Below are 19,864 nucleotides of genomic sequence, written 5' to 3' on the forward strand. Positions count from 1 at the left end.
AGCCATATTAGCTATGTTTTTTTCAAAGGCAGTAAATGAGGCTGAATGAACTGTTTCGCTGCCAGACACGGCTCCGCTGATAGCCAGGTGTAGCAGTGGTAAGGTTTTGGGACTGCTGAAGGCCAAAACAGTTTGTGGGCACAGTTTTTCACCATTATTGTGCAATTAATGTATTGTTTAGTGTTGTGTTGTGGCTTTGCTGACATGCAACAACAACAAAAAAATGGGAGTTTGCCCCACCAAGATTTACATGCCAAAATCGCCACTGCTTCAGATAGATTGCTGTATTATATTGGCTGCATGGTGGGAGATGAGCAGAGTAAAGCCTCTACTGCAGTGAGGTTTATGTAGGGAGAACACACCAGACACAGACCCCCAGGGCCCAGATTCCAAGCAGGCACCCATATAAATGATGTTCCAGAGTGTGGACTACATACCCATCTGAGCTAAACCTCAATTTTCATGCTCCAGCCAACATGAGTCCTTCTCTGTTTTTTCAACTACCATACCATGCCAAGGACTCTGTGGCTAGTGTCCATTCACATACCACACAAGCCACAGCAGTGCATGCTGTTGACAAGTTACACGAAATGCAGGAAACCTCAAATGCTGAATATCGGTTTGTTTTGACTTTACATTCCATTTATTCTACATTGTTACAGAGATCTAATTTCAAATCATTTCCAACTGCACTATATGTTTTATTTTCATAAATCCTACTTTTGATAAGATATATGAAACATTCTAATATAAACATTGAATCAATTGATTTGTGTTCCATTACACATTTCTTAATGAAACTACAAATTTGTTCTATTCCATTCCAAATGGTTTCCAGAATGCAAAGTGCAACCACAATCAGTTCTAAGCAAACTGACATTATCTCTACTATTTGAGAGGGGTTGGGTAAAATGCAGAAGACACATTTCGGTTGAATGCATTCAGTTCTGCAACTGACAACTACACGTATCCCCTTTTCCTTCCCATTGACAGTACACACACCAAGTACACACACCAAGTACACACAAGTACACACACCAATAATGTTATGACAACATCTTATGAAAAACCAACAGGACTTCCTTTATTGGCTAAGGGATCTTGCCACAACTTCTGTTTTTGGAAATACTGGTGGGTGTGTTTCTGACTCTTTTCATTCAATGCCTTCGGGAAGTATGTACAAAAAACACGGAATTACATACCATTTCAATAATAAAAAAAGTTTAAACTATACATTCAAATATAGCCTCTACTTTCCTCATTGCAATGTTTTCACCCCCCCCCCCCCCCAAAAAAAAAAAATGATGAGGTAGATTCTGTTTACTGTTTGTCTTCTGTTTAGGTCGAGGGAGCGGAAATAAAATATTCATATAAAAATCGATCCCTTTACAGTAGGTTTCTAAAAAGTAATGGTTTCTTTAAAAAGTTGATTAATCCAAAGTCATACAATTGACAGAAAACAAATAGGTGGGCAGCCACATTGCTTTATCATTAATACTGGGAGGTCATTTATTCCATACAATAATTGATATCAGAAGAGTGATACCCTTCTGTTAAACCCACTGATATGACAGAACTCTTGAAATAGTTTTGGTGTTACCAGAATGATGAACAATGCCAAAGTTGAGTAACACAACCTATCCTATATGTTACAGTAGAGTGAAAGTGATATCCTCCTATTTACTCTAAAACTGAATCTGGTTGAACGTCACCAACGCTCAAAACACTCATCTTTAAATGCCCTTACAGTGGTCCCAAAGTCATTCAACTGGACATTATTCTTTTTAAATCAACGATAGAACATCCCCACACAAAAAGATCCACATTACAACAGGAAAAAGGTTGTGGGAGTATTACATGTATAAGGAGAGGAGGGGGCTGTGGGGTGCAGGAGGGGGGTTGGGGTGAAAGGTCAGCAGAGGAGGCGGGTGAGCGTGAGGAGAGCTGCCAGGCTGGGCAGAGCAGGGCTGAGACTAGAGGCTCCACCGGATGACATGCAGTGGTCTCTGTTCTGGCCGATGCAGGCAGCATAGGCCATGACATGGGGAATGTAGTTCTGCTCGTGGACACCGTGCAGCAGATGAGCCATGGGGCCCTTAGCAAACACAGCCACATCCTCTCCTCCATGAGTCTCCATACGCAGCGGCACCGCAGACTGGGCTTGGTAGTTAGTTCCCTCTGGAGAGAGGGGCGGGGTTGAGAGAGAGAAAGGGAAGTAGAAATAGATCAGATGGATGATTTCTGGCATACCAAAGACCACGTGGTGTTCTCTATGACAGAGGACTGTCAAAATGGCACTATGTCAATGACGGTAAGACTTCACTTACGATAGTCAAGGGTGGAGACATTCTCTCTCAGACCGTTGATAACTTTGAACCCTGGTCCGTTCCCATATAAGATGGCGGTAAAGGGTTTCTGGTCCACATCACTCAACATGGGAGCCAGTCCTGTAGACAGAGAGGAAAATAATACCCCACCTCCATCACGATCCATTGTGAAACAAAGTGAATCAAATCAAATTGTATTTGTCACATGCACCGAATACATCAGGCGTAGTAGACCTTACAGTGAAATGCTTACTTACAAGTCCCTAACCAACAATGCGCTTCAAAAAATATGAATAAGAATTAAAAGTAACAAGTAGTTATAGAGCAGCAGTATAATAACAATAGCGAGACTATATACATGGGGTACCAGTACAGAGTCAATGTGGAGACTATATACATGGGGTACCAGTGCAGAGTCAATGTGGAGGCTATATACAGGGGGGTACCAGTACAGAGTCAATGTGGAGACTATATACATGGGGGTACCAGTACAGAGTCAATGTGGAGACTATATACAGGGGGGGTACCAGTACAGAGTCAATGTGCGGGGTCACCGGTTAGTCGAGGTAATTGAGGTAGTAGGTACATGTAGGTAGAGCTATTAAAGTGACTATGCATAGAATACCCAGATGACTGATACAGTGTGTCTACAAACAATCCATGGTTGTAAAATCATTCATTACTCACCAAAAATGGTGTTCCCTCTTGGTGTGTAGCCGCCGAAGTTGAACATGTGAGAGTGGTCAGCAGTGACGACAGTCATTGTGTCATAGATGCTGGTTATGAGGCCGGCACGGCCGATGGCCCGGTCCATCTCCACTGCCTCATGTAGGGCCTGCTTGGCTTTGCCCTCATGATGTCCGTGGTCGATGCGCCCCCCTGCCAACGCACAGCCCGGTTAACCTCTCTCTCTCTCATGCAGATGAGAAAATCTAGCATCAGCATTGGCAAAGCAGCCTCAGCTGTGCAAATGTTACATTCACATTATATAAATGATTCACCTGATGCAACACATATTTACAGAGTAAATGTGACAAAACACTCACCCTCCACCAGCAGGTAGAATCCCCTGGGGTTTTTCCTCAGGATCTTGATGGCCACCTCCACCATCTCTGTCAGGGAAGGATCTGTCTCAGTGTTTCTCTCCAGGTTGTAGGGCAGATCTCCCGGCTCAAACAGACCTGTATTAACACAGGAAGCTCGGTTTAACACTGAGAAGATGATTAACAGTGATCAACATGCACTGTATCAGAAAACAGTCTATTTATACTGTAACTCTAATTGGGTATTATCAACTGGTGTGTACATGGTATTGTTGTTTCTAGCTCATTAACATATTTTGAGGCTTACCTTGTAAGAGGTTATATTTGTTGCACCTGTTAGTGAGAATGCTGTACCAATTTAACTGGTATGCGGTAGTAGTGTGATATTAATAAAACATGTGTAGGGGACAGATTGGAGTGGCAGCAAGTCTTAAACCTTTATGGTTGAGCATTTTGCCATATATTTTTGCTCTGTTTTGCCATGTAATCGCTGCCAGTTTGTGCAAACTCAAAATATGAAATGATATGCTGTATGTGTAAACACATTACTTAGCAGCCAACCTGCTTGCACCAATCCCATGTAATTACAGTAAAATACTGTGAAATGTAAATCCTATGTCCCCTCAATGAATTTCATTGATTCATTATGATTACGGTAGCATTTATTTTTTAAACATTATAATACAGTCAATTCTACAGTACTGCATTGATACTGCATTTCGATTACAGCAGGTAGTTGCCAATGAGCTGTGTCACGACTTCTGCAGAAGTGTCCGATAATTCATGAGTTCACTCGCGGCTTCCGGGCAGTCTTAGACCATCCGCCCAAGGATAGAGCGGCGGATGAACGTCTCTTCCATCTGAGGCAGGGGACGAGGAGCGCCCAGGAGTTCGCCCTGGAATTCCGTACCTTGGCCACCGAAGCAGGATGGAACGACAGGGCCCTCATTGACCACTACCGATGCAGCCTGCGCGAGGATGTCCGTCGGGTGTTGGTGGATCTGTCCATTCGGTTGGATAACCTGCTGGTCACCCGCGGATGTCAGTTCCATCTTCCAGTACCACCGCTCCGGTACCAATGGAGCTGGGAGGGGCTGCGCTCAGGGAGGCCGAAGGAGGGGCCTTCACGTGCACCATCTTCCTAGGTTTTGGCCTTTCTAGGGAGTTTTTCCTAGTCACCGTGCTTCTACACTTGCATTGCTTGCTGTTTGGGGTTTTAGACTGGGTTTCTGTACAGCACTTTGAGATATCAGCTGATGTACGAAGGGCTATATAAATACATTTGATTTGATTTGGCTGCAGAGGGCACACTGACGGTCGGTGCCGGGTTGGTGCCTCTGGGAGTTGAGGCAGCAGGCAGGGCTCTCTGGCATCACCCCAGGTGAGTCTGCACCACTCTCATCCAGAGCCCTCTGTTGTCCACCTTTTTGTGCATGTTTTTTTCCCTGGATTTTCCCCGCATTCCCAGCATAAGGCGCTCGTCGATTCAGGCGTGGCTGGGAATGATATCGACAGAGCATTCGCCCATAGGTTAGGTATCCTCATTGTTCCTGTGGTTAGACCCTTCCCGGTACACGCTCTGGATAGTCGACCATTAGGGTTCGGGTTAATTAGGGAAGCCACAATCTCCCTGGGCATGGTGACGCAGGGGGGTCACGAGGAGAGAATCCGTCTCTTACTCATTGACTCTCCTACGTTTCCCGTGGTACTAGGCCTTCCCTGGTTAGCTCGTCATGAACCCACTATTTCATGGCAACAGAAGGCTCTCACGGGGTGGTCGCGAGAGTGCTTGGGGAGGTATGTAGGGGTTTCCGTTGGTGCTACCACGGTGGAAAGTCCAGACCAGGTCTCCACCGTGCGCATCCCCCCTGAATATGCCGATTTGGCTCTCGCAGTCTCCAAAAAGAAGGCGACTCAATTACCACCCCTTCGACGGGGCGACTGTGCGATAAATCTCCTCGTAAACGCCGCACTTCCCAGGAGTCACGTGTATCCCCTGTCACAAGCGGAGACGGTGGCTATGGAGACATATGTCTCTGAATCACTGCGTCAGGGGTACATTCGGTCCTCCACTTCACCTGCCTCCTCGAGTTTCTTTTTTTGTGAAGAAGAAGGAGGGAGATCTGCACCTGTGCATTGACTATTGAGGTCTAAATCAAATCACGGTGAAGTACAGTTACCCGCTACCTCTCATCGCCACGGTGATTGAGTCAATGCACGGGGCGCACTTCTTCACTAAACTGGATCTCAGGAGCGCTTACAACCTGGTGCGTATCCGGAAGGGAGACGAGTGGAAGACAGCGTTCAGTACCACCTCAGGGCATTAGTACCTCGTCACGCTGTACAGGTTGTTGAATGCTCCATCAGTCTTCCAATCCTTTGTAGACAAGATTTTCAGGGACCTGCACGGGCAGTTTGTAGTCGTGTATATCGATGACATTCTGATGTATTCCGCTACACGCGCCGAGCATGTGTCCCTGGTGAGCTTGGTGCTTGGACGACTGTTGGAGCATGACCTGTATGTCAAGGCTGAGAAATGCCTGTTCTTTCAGCAGGCCGTCTCCTTCCTAGGCTATCGCATTTTGACCTCAGGGGTGGAGATGGAGAGTGACCGCATTTCAGCCGTGCGTAATTGGCCAACTCTCATCAGTGCAGCCGTTTTTAGGGTTTGCCAATTACTATCGGAGATTTATCTGGGGTTTTGGCCAGGTGGCAGCTCCCATTACCTCACTGCTGAAGGGGGGTCCTGTATGTTTGCAATGGTCAGCTGAGGCGGACAGGGCTTTTGGTAACCTAAGGGCTTTGTTTACCTCCCGTGCTGGTCCATCCGCGTCCGAGGCTGGGATAGGAGCCGTGCTCTCTCAGTGCTTGGGTACGCCACCGAAGCTCCGCCCCTGTGCTTTCTTCTCGTAGAAGCTCAGCCCGACGGAGCGGAACTATGATGTGGGGGACCAGGAGCTGTTGGCGGTGGTTAAGGCTTTGAGGGAGTGGAGACATTGGCTTGAGGGAGCTAAACATCCTTTTCTCATCTGGACTGACCACCACATCCTGGAGTACATCCGGGCAGCGAGGAGACTGAATCCTCATCAGGCAAGGTGGGCCATGTTCTTCACCTGTTTTGTGTTTACCTTATCCTACAGACCAGGTTCCCAAAATGTGAAGACAGACGCACTGTCCCGACTGTATGACACATAGGAGCGGCCCATGGATCAGACTCCCATTCTCCCGTCCTCCTGCCTGGTAGTGCCGGTCGTGTGGGAGCTGGACGCGGACATTGAGCAGGCGTTACGTACAGAGCCCACTCCCCTCCAGTGTCCCGTTGGACATCTGTACGTTCCGTCTGCTGTCCGTGCTCAGTTGATCTATTGGGCCCACACGTCACCCTCCTCTGGTCATCCGGGGATCAGTCGGACGGTGCGCTGTCTAAGTGGGAAGTACTGTTGGCCTCCCTTGGCAAAGGACATGAGGGTTTATGTTTCCTCCTGCTCGGTGTGTGCCCAGTGTAAGGCTCCTAGACACCTGCCCAGAGGTAAGCTACATCCCTTACCCGTTCCACAACGGCCTTGGTCAAACATGTCGGTGGATTTTCTGACCGATCTTCCTCCCTCACAGGGAAACACCACGATCCTGGTCGTTGTGGATCGTTTCTCTAAGTCCTGACATCTCCTCCCTCTGCCCGGTCTCCCTACGGCCCTACAGACTGCGGAGGCCTTGTTACACACGTCTTCCGGCAACTACGGGGTGCCTTGAGGATATACTGTCTGATCGAGGTCCCCAGTTCACTTCGAGAGTCTGGAGGGCGTTCATGGAACATCTGGGCACACTCTTGGCATTCTCTCAACCAGCTTCACCTGGAATGCTTTTCCAACCGTCTTGAAGAAGTTCTACATATGCTGAGCACTTGTTGGCTGCTTTTCCTTCACTTTGCGGTCCGACTCATCTCCAACCATCTCAGTTTGGTTGAGGTCGGGGGATTGTGGAGCCCAGGTCATCTGATACAGCACTCCATCACTCTCCTTCTTGGTAAAATAGCCCTTACACAGCCTGGAGATGTTCTTAAACTTTTGACCGGTAGTGTATGCATTTGTTGGTCACAGATACCACAGATACCGGTGTAGGCCGTCATTGTAAATAAGAATTTGTTCTTAATTAACTGACTTGCCTAGTTAAATAAAGGTTAAATAAAATATATATATATGTCTGGTGAGTATGTAGGACATGGAAGAACTGGAACATTTTCAGCTTCCGGGAATTGTGTACAGATCCTATCATGCTGAAACATGAGGTGATGACGGAGGATGAATGGAAGAGAAATGAACATTGAATTCTCTGGCAACAACTCTGGTGGACATTCAAATTGCACGCAGTCCCAAAACTTGAGACATCTGTGGCATTGAGTTGTGTGACAAAACTGCACATTTTAGAGTGGCCTTTTGTTGTCCCCAGCACACGGTGCACCTGTGTAATGATAATGCTGTTAAATCAGATTCTTGATATGCCACACCTGTCAGGTGGATGGATTATCTTGGCAAAGGAGAAATGCTCACTAACAACAGGGATGTAAACAAATTTGTGCAAAACATTTGAGAGAAATAATTTTTTTGTATGTATGGAACATTTTTTAAATATTTTATTTCAGCTCATGAAACATGGGACCAACACTTTACATGTTACGTTGATATTTTGTTTAGTGTACAACCAACAATAATAATAAAAAAAGAACTCACCCAAAATGTAATCCACATTATTAGGATTTACTGATAGAAGTTCTCTCTTGTTCCATACATACTGGGCTTTCTGTTCATTTAAAAAAAGAAAACAATATATCATATAGGATTGATCTAAACATGCGACAACTTAAAACTATTCAAATGTCCTTGATAAGAAAAAAGAGAAAGGAGGAGGACTGAGAGACGAACATGGAGGAAGCAGCAGGACATGGTAAAGAGGAGTGAAAGACGGACTAAGACGGAGGAGCTGACCTTGTTTTTCATTCTGTTAGTCCACTCCTCCACCAAGTTCCTTCCATCTTTGCGGGTACCAAAATGTTTCTTATCTCCAGGATACTCCACATCTGACTGGTTTTTGGGGAACATGTACTTCCTCCCTCCTCCCATAATCACCTAGACATACATTATAGAGATAAAACATTTGATTTATCTCTATGGAATACAAAGCAAGAATAATTCGGAGAGGATTTACTATCTGTGAGTCGTAACATTACAGGTGAAAGTTGCTCAATATTACTGGCTGAACAATGGACGCAGTTTGCATGCAGGATAACTGGATGTTTTCTGTAATATCAGGATCCATATTATACACTGTGACTCACATCAATGTTGGGAATGTTCTCAAAGAGCTGCCTGGCGATGTCCTTGCAGCCCGCCTGTACTGCCTCAGCGGGCATCTCGCCATCAGAGAACCAGTCCCTGTCCACACAGTGAGCGTAGGCTGCGCTGGGGGTGGCATGGTTCACACGCGTTGTTGTGACTATTCCCACCGACTTGCCTGGGTGACAAACACACAAACAGTTTTCGAACGTGTTGCTTGGATTCTGTGCAATAGTCTGCTACATCAGAAGTCAACCAATTGATCCAAAGAATCTGGAAATTCTAAAAGTAATTACTATATCAGACAGATAATTGTGGTGTATAAATATCTCCACTGCGATTAAGTGGGTCAGCAACTAAAGAGCTAATGTCTGTTCCTGAGGTGATTATGTGAAGTATCTATTTCTGTGTTATGTGAAGAGCTCAGGTCATAAGGTCACAGCCTGCCTGGTCTGGTCTCTGGGAAATTATTGGATCCCTGATCATCTGTAGCTATAAACTCCCCATTGACATCAATGCATGCCTACAGTACGTTTACAATGTTATCATGCTGTGTCTCCACTGCTTTTCCCAGGATGGCCAAATAAACCTTAGTAGATCTGGTGTGGGGAGGTACTGTGAATAAACATGTTATGATGACACTGTACCTGCTTCCTTGGCCCATTTTAGGATGGAGGTGACCTCATTACCCTGTGTGGTGTTGCACTGGGAACGGACAGCAGCTGCACTCACGCCCACAGTGCCCTCGTTGGCCTTCACCCCACAGAGGTATGCTGTGGCCGTGCCTGCACTATCTGCTACCTGGGCATTGGTGTTATACGTCTGCAGAGACAGGGCAGTACCATGTGTCAATTACATAGAATTGTAGTAGGAGTCATTGCTGTGCATGACGTGCTGGTGTTATACACCCCCTCCAAACATCTTCATACTAAATGCACTGTTGTGTAATTACATGATAAATAATGTGTGGAATTTGCTGATCCATTAACAGTGCAGATACAGTAGTTACATTATGTCTGGCTTCTTGACAAGTATGTAACATAATAACACATCATATCGTACACCATACACTAGTGGTCACCAACCAAGCTCACTTTCCGAGTCAAAGTAAAATGCAAGCCGAGATCTACCGTTCTGATTTTTAAACATGACTTAAAAAGCGTAAGCCTATTAACCAGCTGATTGTGAAACTCAAGTTGCACTGAATTATTTCTGCCTCATGCAACAATTCATGTTGTTAACCCAATGCCCAGATGAAGTGAAATATTACTCGAGAGACAAGCCGATGCAAGCTCATCGAAACACTTTTCTATTGTCATTCATTGCGGCTGCAGTGCTGGTTGTAGCGTGACTAGAAGTAGGGAGAACATGCATATTATGGCTTATAAAAGTGTTGAACAAAAGCATTGACAGTGCTGAATAACAATTTAAACATGAACTGAATCATAAAAGCAGCAGCTCTTTGCTGTATTCGTTGAGTCTCTCTCTGGTCATGGTTTAACATTTGTGAAACCTCCCAGTATGAACTTTGTTGTGCGCTCTAAGATTTGTTTTACAGTCTATGAGGAAACTGTGCAGACATGGTGATCGGAGCTATCTGATTGGCCAGCGGTAGACCTGTAGGTACACTTAATTTGCTCTCTGAGCCTGTCGGGTAGGCATAGTTCTACTTTCTGAACTGGTTCAAAATGGGAATACTTTGCCTTCCTGGCGCTAGCACTGCTGAATCAAGTCAACCTACAGCCAACAGCACAAAAAAATATGATTAAAAATTGGAAAGCAAGGCTTTATCATTGTTTTGTTTTTTTACAGACATGTTTGGTGATCGATGAGGAAGGCCTTGGAGATCGACAAGTCGATTACGATTGACCGGTTGGACCACTGACGTAGACCATATGTGGCCTTGTATCTTGCTGCTGGTGCAGAATTCATTGAGGGATAGTTCACCCAAATTAGAAAATGACGCATTGGTTTCCTTACCCTGTAAAAGGTCTATGGACAAGGTATGAATTCAATCCATGCTTTTGTTTAGTTTCCCTGTCACTGTTTCTACATGCTAACGTTTTAGCATTTGTGGCACAAATCCCATTCAAGTCATGGGACCGATATTCAAATCTATGTTAAAATCATCTATAAGAGACTTTGTTGAACTTCAAAATAGATTTTTAATTATTTTGGATGCTTTGGAAATGATGCGCAAAAAAATCCACCCCCGAGCTGACAAGGTACAAATCTGTCGTTCTGCCCCTGAACAGGCAGTTAACCCACTGTTCCTAGGCCATCATTGAAAATAAGAATTTGTTCTTAACTGACTTGCCTAGTTAAATAAAGGTACAATAAAAATAAATAAAATAAATAAACCAAAGCATGGCTTTCTGCCATAACTTTTCCATAGACTGCTTAGAGGGTAAGGAAACCAATCTGTCATTGTGTAATTTGGGTGAACTGTCCCTTTACTTACAGATCAATGTTGCATGCTATTTTCTAGCGCTTCTATATGATAACAGACCAGGTCAGACCTTGGAAAGCGCCACAAAGGGGAACTTGTCCATCTCCAGCTGGGTCTCCTCTCCACTCTGTCCGCTCAGCTGCCCCTTCAGTATTCGTGCTGCAGTCACTGTGGGAATGCCCATTCCTACACAACAAAAGCAAAGTGGCACTCTCTCTGTTAGGGTATCAATCTATTTAAGAGACTCAGAGCCTTTCCATCTCATGCATTAACACCTTTTAGTTTTCCATCTGGTTAACATTGTTCTGTGCTCGCTTTTCACAGCAGCTGCTCTTTCCACTAAACAGACACCTATAAATTTGGTGAAAAGAACCCCCTTTTACTTGAGATCTGCCTTTTCACAAGTCAACGAGAATGATATTTTTAGAGTTGACCATCTATTTTTCCCTTAGTTTTCATATACACTACCGTTCAAAAGTTTGGGGTCACTTAGAAATGTCCTTGTTTTTTAAAAGAAAAGCTATCTTTTTGTTTATTAAAATAATGTCAAATTGATCAGAAATGCAGTGTAGACATTGTATGTTACCACAGCGGAAAATTGTTGTTCTTATTAAAGAAGCAATTAAACTGGCCTTCTTTAGAATAGTTGAGTATCTGGAGCATCAGCATTTGTGGGTTCGATTACAGGCTCAAAATGGAAAGAAAATGTTAACTTTCTACTGAAACTCGTCAGTCTATTCTTGTTCTGAGAAATGAAGGCTATTCCATGCGAGAAATTTCCAAGAAACTGAAGTTCTGTTGCTGTTGAGACTGGTGTTTTGTGGATACTATTTAATGAAGTTGCCAGTTGAGGACTTGTCTGTTTCTCAAACTAGACACTCTAATGTACTTGTCCTCTTGCTCAGTTGTGCACCGCCTTCCACTCCTCTTTCTATTCTGGTTAGAGCCAGTTTGCGCTGTTCTGTGAAGGGACTAGTACACAGCGCTGTACGAGATCTTCAATTTCTCGCATGGAATAACCTTCATTTCTTAGAACAAGAATAGACTGACAAGTTTCAGAAGAAAGTTATTTGTTTCTGGCCATTTTGAGCCTGTAATCAAACCCACAAATGTTGATGCTCCAGATACTCAACTATTCTAAAGAAGGCCAGTTTCATTGCCTCTTTAATCAGCACAACAGTTTTCAGCTGTGCTAACATAATTGCAAAAGGGTTTTCTAATCATCAATTGGCCTTTTAAAAGGATAAACTTGGATTAGCTAACACAACGTGCCATTGGAACACAGGAGTGATGGTTGCTGATAATGGGCCTCTGTACATCTATGTAGATATGCCATTTTTAAAAAACAGCCGTTTCCAGCTACAATAGTCATTTATAACATTAACAATGTCTACACTATATTTCTGATCAATTTGATGTTATTTTAATGGACAAAAAAGTTGCTTTTCTTTCAAAAACAAGGACATTTCTGTGACCCCAAACTTTTGAACGGTAGTTTTGGTATCAAAATGGATGATTTGGTAGAGGATGTGAACTGACGTACATGTCCACTTTATTCAGCATTACTTTTTTAAGCATGGTAGTCATACATGACAGAGAAATGTGCACTGTATACAGCTGCATCTAAAAACATGGACAGTTAAGGTCCTTTGGGGTACACAGTATAATGGGTCACTACATACCGCAACATAACACAAAGCAGCAGCCAAGTTATCTATTGGCATTGGCAGCATGTTTGTGAAATGCTTGATGGCTAACATACTCAACATCAGATTTTGAAAGTGTGATATTCTATTTACTTTTGACTGGATTATACTGTCTGTATCAGTCCACCAGAATGTTTTGATAAAAATGGCTATGGATTGATGAGGAGGACATACTCGTTTTCTACTACAACCACTAGGAAAGATAATCTAGAACTGCATAAAAATATTAAATCAGTATGCGGCACATAAGCTCTTTGAGTGTGTTACATTGTGTTAAGACTTCACTTTATCATACAGTATGGCACATACTCATGGATTGAAATAGGCTCCTGCAATCATGGCTTACCATCACCAAGGAAGAGGATGAGGTTCTTTGCAGTGTTTTGGTTGAGCTTCTGAAGTGTGAGGGCATTCTTCAAAGTATGCTGGGCCCATGTGTTCCAGAACAGGGGATCTTTCTCTTGGTCTGCAACGCGGAGGTAGTTTTAGTTTTTAATGAGGAGGAAAAGAGGCCAGTGAAAGTGATCTGGAACAACTGTGAAAGTAGTGGGACAAGTGGGACGGAATATGCCCAAATTAAATAAAATACACTTTGAGGTTTATCCATGGAAGCATTTTTTAATGGACAAAAAGTTGATAAACACAGAAAAGATAGAAGTCATCTATAACTTATTAACTTGTATTTCATAACCTAGTTATAACCTTTCTAATTAATGCTTTACCCCCAGGAGATGACAAAATTCCTTTGTGAGTAACTTATTGCTTTACTGTTTTCAAGTCTCAGCATGACATATAATATGACTAAGTTTGGACAATAAAAACAAAGAACCAACAGGATGACTATAAGCACATACACATGTACTGTCTGTATTAATAATGACACGTTCTATAGGCTCTGGCAACCATAGAATCTCTGACAACTCCATAGGCTTCTTATTTCTGAAATCACATGTTGCCTACTATAGCCTAGAACTGCACACACATGTTACAAGACGGAACATCATTTTCTTACTGTATGGGTAGAAATATTATACATCTGGAATCCATTTTGTGAACCTCTCCTGATCTGTACATAGTCTTTCAGGAGCTAAAATATTCTGGTCATTTTGTAGAGAGGACTAAGAAAACAGAGGTTCACTTGCCATACTGTAAATACAGTGTGAACTTTGTTCAGCTGGGTAAATAGACTGACAGTTAGAACCCTAACGAGCCGTGTTATTCTAAACAAGACGCAATAAACCACAGAAAAGTAGCACTTCCTTCATAAGAGCATTTGGAGACTTCTGCACATCTCCAATAAATCAAAGCCCAATTTTGTTTCACTTCCTTCTCCCTGAAGTGTGCACTCATTCACTCCTCAAACATTGGATTGGTATAAGCATGCGCTAGAGTGACTCTTCACCCCATTTCCTAAATGAATCCATTTCCTTTCAAATCTATGAGCAGGATTGAACAAGTGCACACTTCAGGTAGAAGGGGGAGAGAAACAGTTAGTATGTGTTCCCTCTTAGCTCTTTCTGAAGGATTTCAGTCAAACAGTTGGATGCTGTTACAAGACATTACATTTATTGACGGGTTTGTGTCTCACCAGGAAACTGAGGCTTCCCCAGGCCTCCCCAGGCCAGACATGAGCAGATGATGAGAAAAAATGTCATGGTCGTAGCGTTACCTGGGACTACCGTCACATACCACATCCCAAACTAGAGTGAGTCTGGAAAATAAGGAGAAATCAGTGCTGATGAAAGAACACACAAAATTATGTTGATTCACAGAAATAAAGTCGATGAGTTTGCTGTAAAGTGCAACAAAGAAGGGGGGAGCAGGTAAGTTTCAACTTAGGCCTTCACAGTGAAAATAAACAGTGGTATTGTGGTAATGTAGTCCCAACCCGGCCCCAAAGGCTCTGGTTAGCCAGCCTTTAATATATTATTATACCCCCCCTTCCTTCCCCAGTCCCTCCCCAGTCCCTCCCCAGTCCCTCCCCTGTCTCTCTTTTGTGCTGTGGTCAAGGTCACTTTAATGGGATTGTGGGTCATAGCACAGAGAGACTTAACAGCCATAACAAAGCCGATTAACACCAATTGATTGACTGGACACTTCCACCCATAAGTAAATGAAAGAACATTATTAAATTAGGTTTAGAGTTTATAAAGAAGAGAGTTTGAAAAAAATAATTTTTACACATGCTCTAAATAAGCATTATGTGCTTGAAAGAAAATGGTATTTCACAAAGTCTTGAAACTGTGTGTGATTGAGTCCTGTTACTTTGATATTAAAACAGACAACGCAGACAACGCAAGTCCTACAAAATGTGGGTAAAATATGCTAAAGTTGAGCTCATACAAATCTGCTAGCTGGTCTCTAAGGAGAGGAGAGGTTTTACCGTGCCACAGACGCAGGTCTATCCTCTGAGTGAAGCTCAGAAGTGGTTGGGCCCACCAATCGGCATCACACTAGCCAGCCTGCAGGTGAAATAGCAGAGCAGTGCCAGGACGGCCACCAGGAGAATGCCAGAGAAAAAGAGGGTCACCGCCATCGAGAGTCCATCTCGGCCCATGGTGTCAAGGAGGAAAAGTGTCCAGGTTGGAATTCGTATATAAAAAGAAAGACAGATGTTTCCAGTTTCACCTGCCAGCTCAGTACCTGAGCTCTAGGGGGTGAGTCCCTGTGCAGGGTTCAATCTGTTTGAGTGGATCTGGGATTAGGTTTAATAATGTTGGTGAGCTCAGGGCTCAGTGACACAGGCTCCTCCATTCTGGGATAACACTGACCTCAGACACATTCTTCCAAACAGATGACTTTAGCCCTCCAAAATGTGATAGAAGAAGAATGAATAAATCCAGTTCAATCAATGTTGTGTTCCAAATGGCATGTTTTGATCGTTTTCTTTCAAAAACTCTAGGTTCTGGAATTATCCTAGGGTATGCTGTACACTGCTACTGGTTCGATCCCGGGCTGTATCACCACAAGCCGTGATCGGGAGTCCCATAGGACGGCGCACAATTGGACCTGTGTTGTCTGGGTTAGGGGAGGGTTTAGCCGGGGTAGGCCATCATTGTAAATAACAATTTGTTCTTAACCGGCTTGCCTAGTTAAATAAAGGTTCAATAAAAATAAAATACAGAATATCTATGGTGATATTGTTAATGTCTCAGTGTCTCTAGCATTGGCATTATTTTCCCCTCTGAACTGCCATTGCCTTGTTGAGGTGATGATAAGATGTAATGCCTGTATAGCTTATAAAGGCTCCATGAATATCTGCACAAGACCATACAATGAGTTATTCATTCAGTCATTAGATAAGACATGTACAGGAGAAATTGTAGATGAGATGATATCATCCTCTCCTAAGCATATGCTACACATTCCACTCCATTGGTGTCAGGTCAAACATAAATCACCTTGGAAGATAAGTATGGCCATGTCTAGGGAGCAATGACTGTCTAATATTTGCAATTGGTTCAAATAAAACCTGAAAAGAACAAAGGCTTGCCATGTATTTTTTTTATCTGTTTACCTGTAAAAGGTGAGCGTGTCCAACCAATTGAGGTATTGTGCAACACAGTGTATTAGTTATTTTACTATTGTTGAGCACTCACTACTAGTTGACCTTTATAATGTTGAAAATGAACATCCAACAGCATACGATACCAACCAAAATGAATTAAATTGTCTGTATATCTAGATACGTGATTTCGTCTGGCGATGTGAAAACTTGCAAACAATCATCACAATCTCTAAAATCCCGAAATCAGATATTGGTGCAAACGCTAATAAAAAATGTTTGTTTTTTTTACCAAAAGGAAGGAACGTATTGCTATTGTTATGTTGATGCTCAATCACGTGTTGGAAAGTTGACTTCTACCTACAAGAATCTGCAATCACAAAAACGTACAGAACAGCTACATTATAGCGTAATATGGCTTAAAGAAGATGGAAAGCGATACACGCCATGAATCTATGTAGCGGATTGTTTATTGCAGCGATTTTCCTGACAATGCAGCCAATTGCAATATTGTGTTTTCATATTTTCAAAATAGCCTGTACGCGAATAACCATTGACATCTCTTGATATTCCAAAGTCTATTAGTGCAAAATGTTAAAGGAATAAACTTACTGCGGGATCTATTTAAGCTTCTGTAGCAAAAACACTTCTGTCCGTTGACAAAGCACGTTCACCTTTTCATGTGTGTTCTTGAGGATCTTTTGACCATCCTTTTATAAGCCTATCTGCTCTGTCTGGACGGCTGAGAACAGCGGTCGGTATTTCACCTCGATGGTGAGAACCACGCTATAAATAATGACACCATAATATGAAGAGCTGGATCTTGAGTGCCGCCTGTCGACCTGTTTCATTGTTGCATCTAGGCTACTCAAAATGATTTGTATTCCAACTTGACGTTCATTTAAATCAGCCGAGTTCATTGTCAGCTGGTGAAGAACTGAAACATATTATAGGCCTACATACGTAATATAGAGGTTTATAAATAGCATATAAACTGTCATTAGTTTATTTATAGCCTAGTTTATAAATGTGTGAAAACAGTTGCTTGACAAATTGTGATATTATATGACTGCGCTTAATGCACTATACTGACTTTTACAATTATTAGTCTATTGCAGTACAGCCATATAAACTCAGTAACTATGTGGCAAGCAGCTAAATAAGCACACAATTTCAACCAATGTATTATAACTGTTTATTACAGAATTATAAACTATAAATTAATAATTAGCAGTTTATAAACTAGATTATTTAAATGACCAATTTTTCCTCTGTGATTTTTGCTGTTCATTTTGTGTCCTTTAGATGTCACTAGAGACCAGAGTGACCATTAACAAAATCCATTGAGGGAGTTCGATTAGAATGAACCGGGTTGCACCGGGTTATGGCCCGTCATATGACCGGGCAAAAGCGCTTGGAGCGCCCTTTACATATCAACAAGTGGTGTTTAGGGTTATTGAAAACTCATGTTGTTCTGCTCGAACAGTACTCTGCACCTCCTGGTCATTTTGTCAATGTCAACCAGGCAGCACGATGCATCATTCAAAAACACACAACATATATTTTCCATAGGATAGGCATATGTTTGATTTTTAAATGTAGTTTTGCTTGGGAAGGCAGATAACATAGGCATTCTTATGAAGAACAAACAACATTTTAGCATATGAAACCTCAGAATCCTAAGTCATTACTCCATGTTCATGACATACTTTAGTTTGTTTTGAACGGGACACCCGAAAAACCCTGGGAGCAGTCTGGTTTCAAAACGAATGGGATCACTTTTCACCCATTGTTAACTCCGCTCATCCGGACACCGGGGACAGCTTAATCGAATCCCCTCCTTGTCTCCCTCTCATACAGGAAGGCAACACTACCTACCCTCTCTCTCCAAGTATCCCCCACAAACAAACCCCAGTGTGAACCGGCAAACACTACTGGGATTATCTCTCCACTGCAACAACTGTAGCAGTTGAGGGGGAATAGACATAGCAAGACTTGAATTTACGTTTGAGGTAAGTACGCTATTACTGCAGGGCCTCACCTGCACTGAGGCTACAACATTTCAACAGTATATTTCAATTAAGTAGAAATAATTGCTTGGATAAAATAATTAACTGAATAATAGTAGGCCTACTTAGTATAGGCACCATCTGAGTCCATCTGCTATTCCCATTCCTGTTAGTTTTATTACAATATTTTTTTTGTGTACGAACAAAAAAGTATTATAGCATAGTATAACGTTACTGTCACATAAAAAACAGCACCGCATTTCTTATGAGGTTTAACTGAAATAAAACATATTTTATCATGAGGCCAAAACTGCGAATGTCCAGCAAAATCATCCTGTTGTCCCACATTTGGGTATTTTAAAATGTGGTCAACTGAACACTACCTCATGTCATGGTGGTAAACAGTGAAAATTGTAATTGAGCACCATACATTTTTTACGCATCGGGTCATCGCACAGAGATGGTCAAATGTTCCAAATGTAGAGTACTTGTTTACATCAACGGCAGCCAAAAAAAGCATTGTAATAAACATATGGTATGTAATTAATAAACATTTTAAACGGAACAGGTTCTTACCACCATTATTTCAGCTCAATCTGTCTACGCAGTCCTCTCATATGCCTTCAGCGGACAGCTGTTGGTTTGTATAGACGCTACAAACGACATTAACTATATTTTCAGTCGTGTCACCACACAAGGTGAAAGCTTCACTGTAAATATTGAGTTTACAAGTTACCCTTGAAAAGGCATTTTCCCGACCAATAGCAGGGTGAGAAGCGACGGTCATCTATAATTCTAACAACAGGATTTGAGAAATGGGCGAGTCTTAATAAAAATGTTTTGTTACCTTTTCTTAGAACGTTTTGCTTGATTTGTGGTTGCAATTATGTGCAAAAAGTTATCCTGCGGAAAAAAAGAGTCCCACTTTACTAAGGAACCAAAACAATATGCCTCTTTGATTACAGTGCATGATAGTTTAGCCTACATGTAGGTACAGCCAGGTACATTATTAAAGTATATGGACCCTAATTAGGTTACAACTGCTACCTGTTTTGGTTTATGCAATTTTCAAGGATTTGCAAATAAAGCGATAGATAATTTATCTAACGCAATAAGGGGTGGTTTAGCTGCAATTCATGTAAATTTGTTCACACTGGCCTACACAATTTTCTCAAGTGTTGAAGGATTAAGGAACTTGAATTGTTGACTGGGTATTTCGTTACGGTTTTAACATGTAGCGCAATCACTTAACGTGTGGAGATCAAAGAAAATACAACTCCAATAAGCTTCTGAAGTAAACAAGTGCCTAATAGGATCAATGGGATTATAATTATTATAATGCCCTCATTTTCACAGTTCCCCAGGAAATTTGTGAAAGTTAGCCTTGAGTGCCATGCTACTAGGCCTAATGGTTATGTAGAAGTTAACAACCTCTTGGCTCTGGCTGGTCCAATCTTTGTAATAATCCTTTGCTATTATAGGTATATTTGGTTCT

At 42.5% G+C, this 19,864-nt stretch overlaps 2 protein-coding genes across 5 annotated transcripts in view; one reads left to right on the forward strand and one right to left on the reverse strand.

The window, feature by feature from the left end:
• Positions 1–1,059: 1,059 nt before the first annotated feature.
• Positions 1,060–19,235, reverse strand: LOC124031392 (alkaline phosphatase-like). 4 transcript variants are annotated; one of them, XM_046342576.1, is made up of 12 exons: positions 19,217–19,235; positions 14,444–14,566; positions 13,202–13,321; positions 11,220–11,335; positions 9,348–9,522; positions 8,703–8,878; positions 8,353–8,493; positions 8,098–8,167; positions 3,374–3,508; positions 3,015–3,206; positions 2,328–2,447; positions 1,060–2,178 (listed from the first exon to the last, which is right to left on the reverse strand). In XM_046342576.1, exons 2-12 carry the CDS (start codon positions 14,547–14,549, stop codon positions 1,913–1,915), a joined length of 1,617 nt encoding a protein of 538 aa, XP_046198532.1. In that variant the 5' UTR covers positions 14,550–14,566; positions 19,217–19,235; the 3' UTR covers positions 1,060–1,912. The 4 variants fall into 4 exon arrangements, with proteins under 4 accessions (XP_046198532.1, XP_046198531.1, XP_046198529.1 ...); XM_046342575.1 differs by lacking the exon at positions 19,217–19,235 and adding an exon at positions 18,946–19,088; XM_046342573.1 differs by lacking the exon at positions 19,217–19,235 and adding an exon at positions 16,973–17,130.
• Positions 18,220–19,864, forward strand: part of LOC124031390 (endothelin-converting enzyme 1-like) — a 30,357-nt gene continuing 28,712 nt past the window's right edge. Inside the window, exon 1 of the mRNA XM_046342565.1 lies at positions 18,220–18,372. The gene's annotated coding sequence lies outside the window, so the exon portion shown is untranslated. The remainder of the gene's footprint in view (positions 18,373–19,864) is intronic.

This window comes from Oncorhynchus gorbuscha, linkage group LG03 (assembly GCF_021184085.1).
Source record: "Oncorhynchus gorbuscha isolate QuinsamMale2020 ecotype Even-year linkage group LG03, OgorEven_v1.0, whole genome shotgun sequence".
In the NCBI taxonomy this organism is placed as follows: Eukaryota; Metazoa; Chordata; class Actinopteri; order Salmoniformes; family Salmonidae; genus Oncorhynchus; species Oncorhynchus gorbuscha.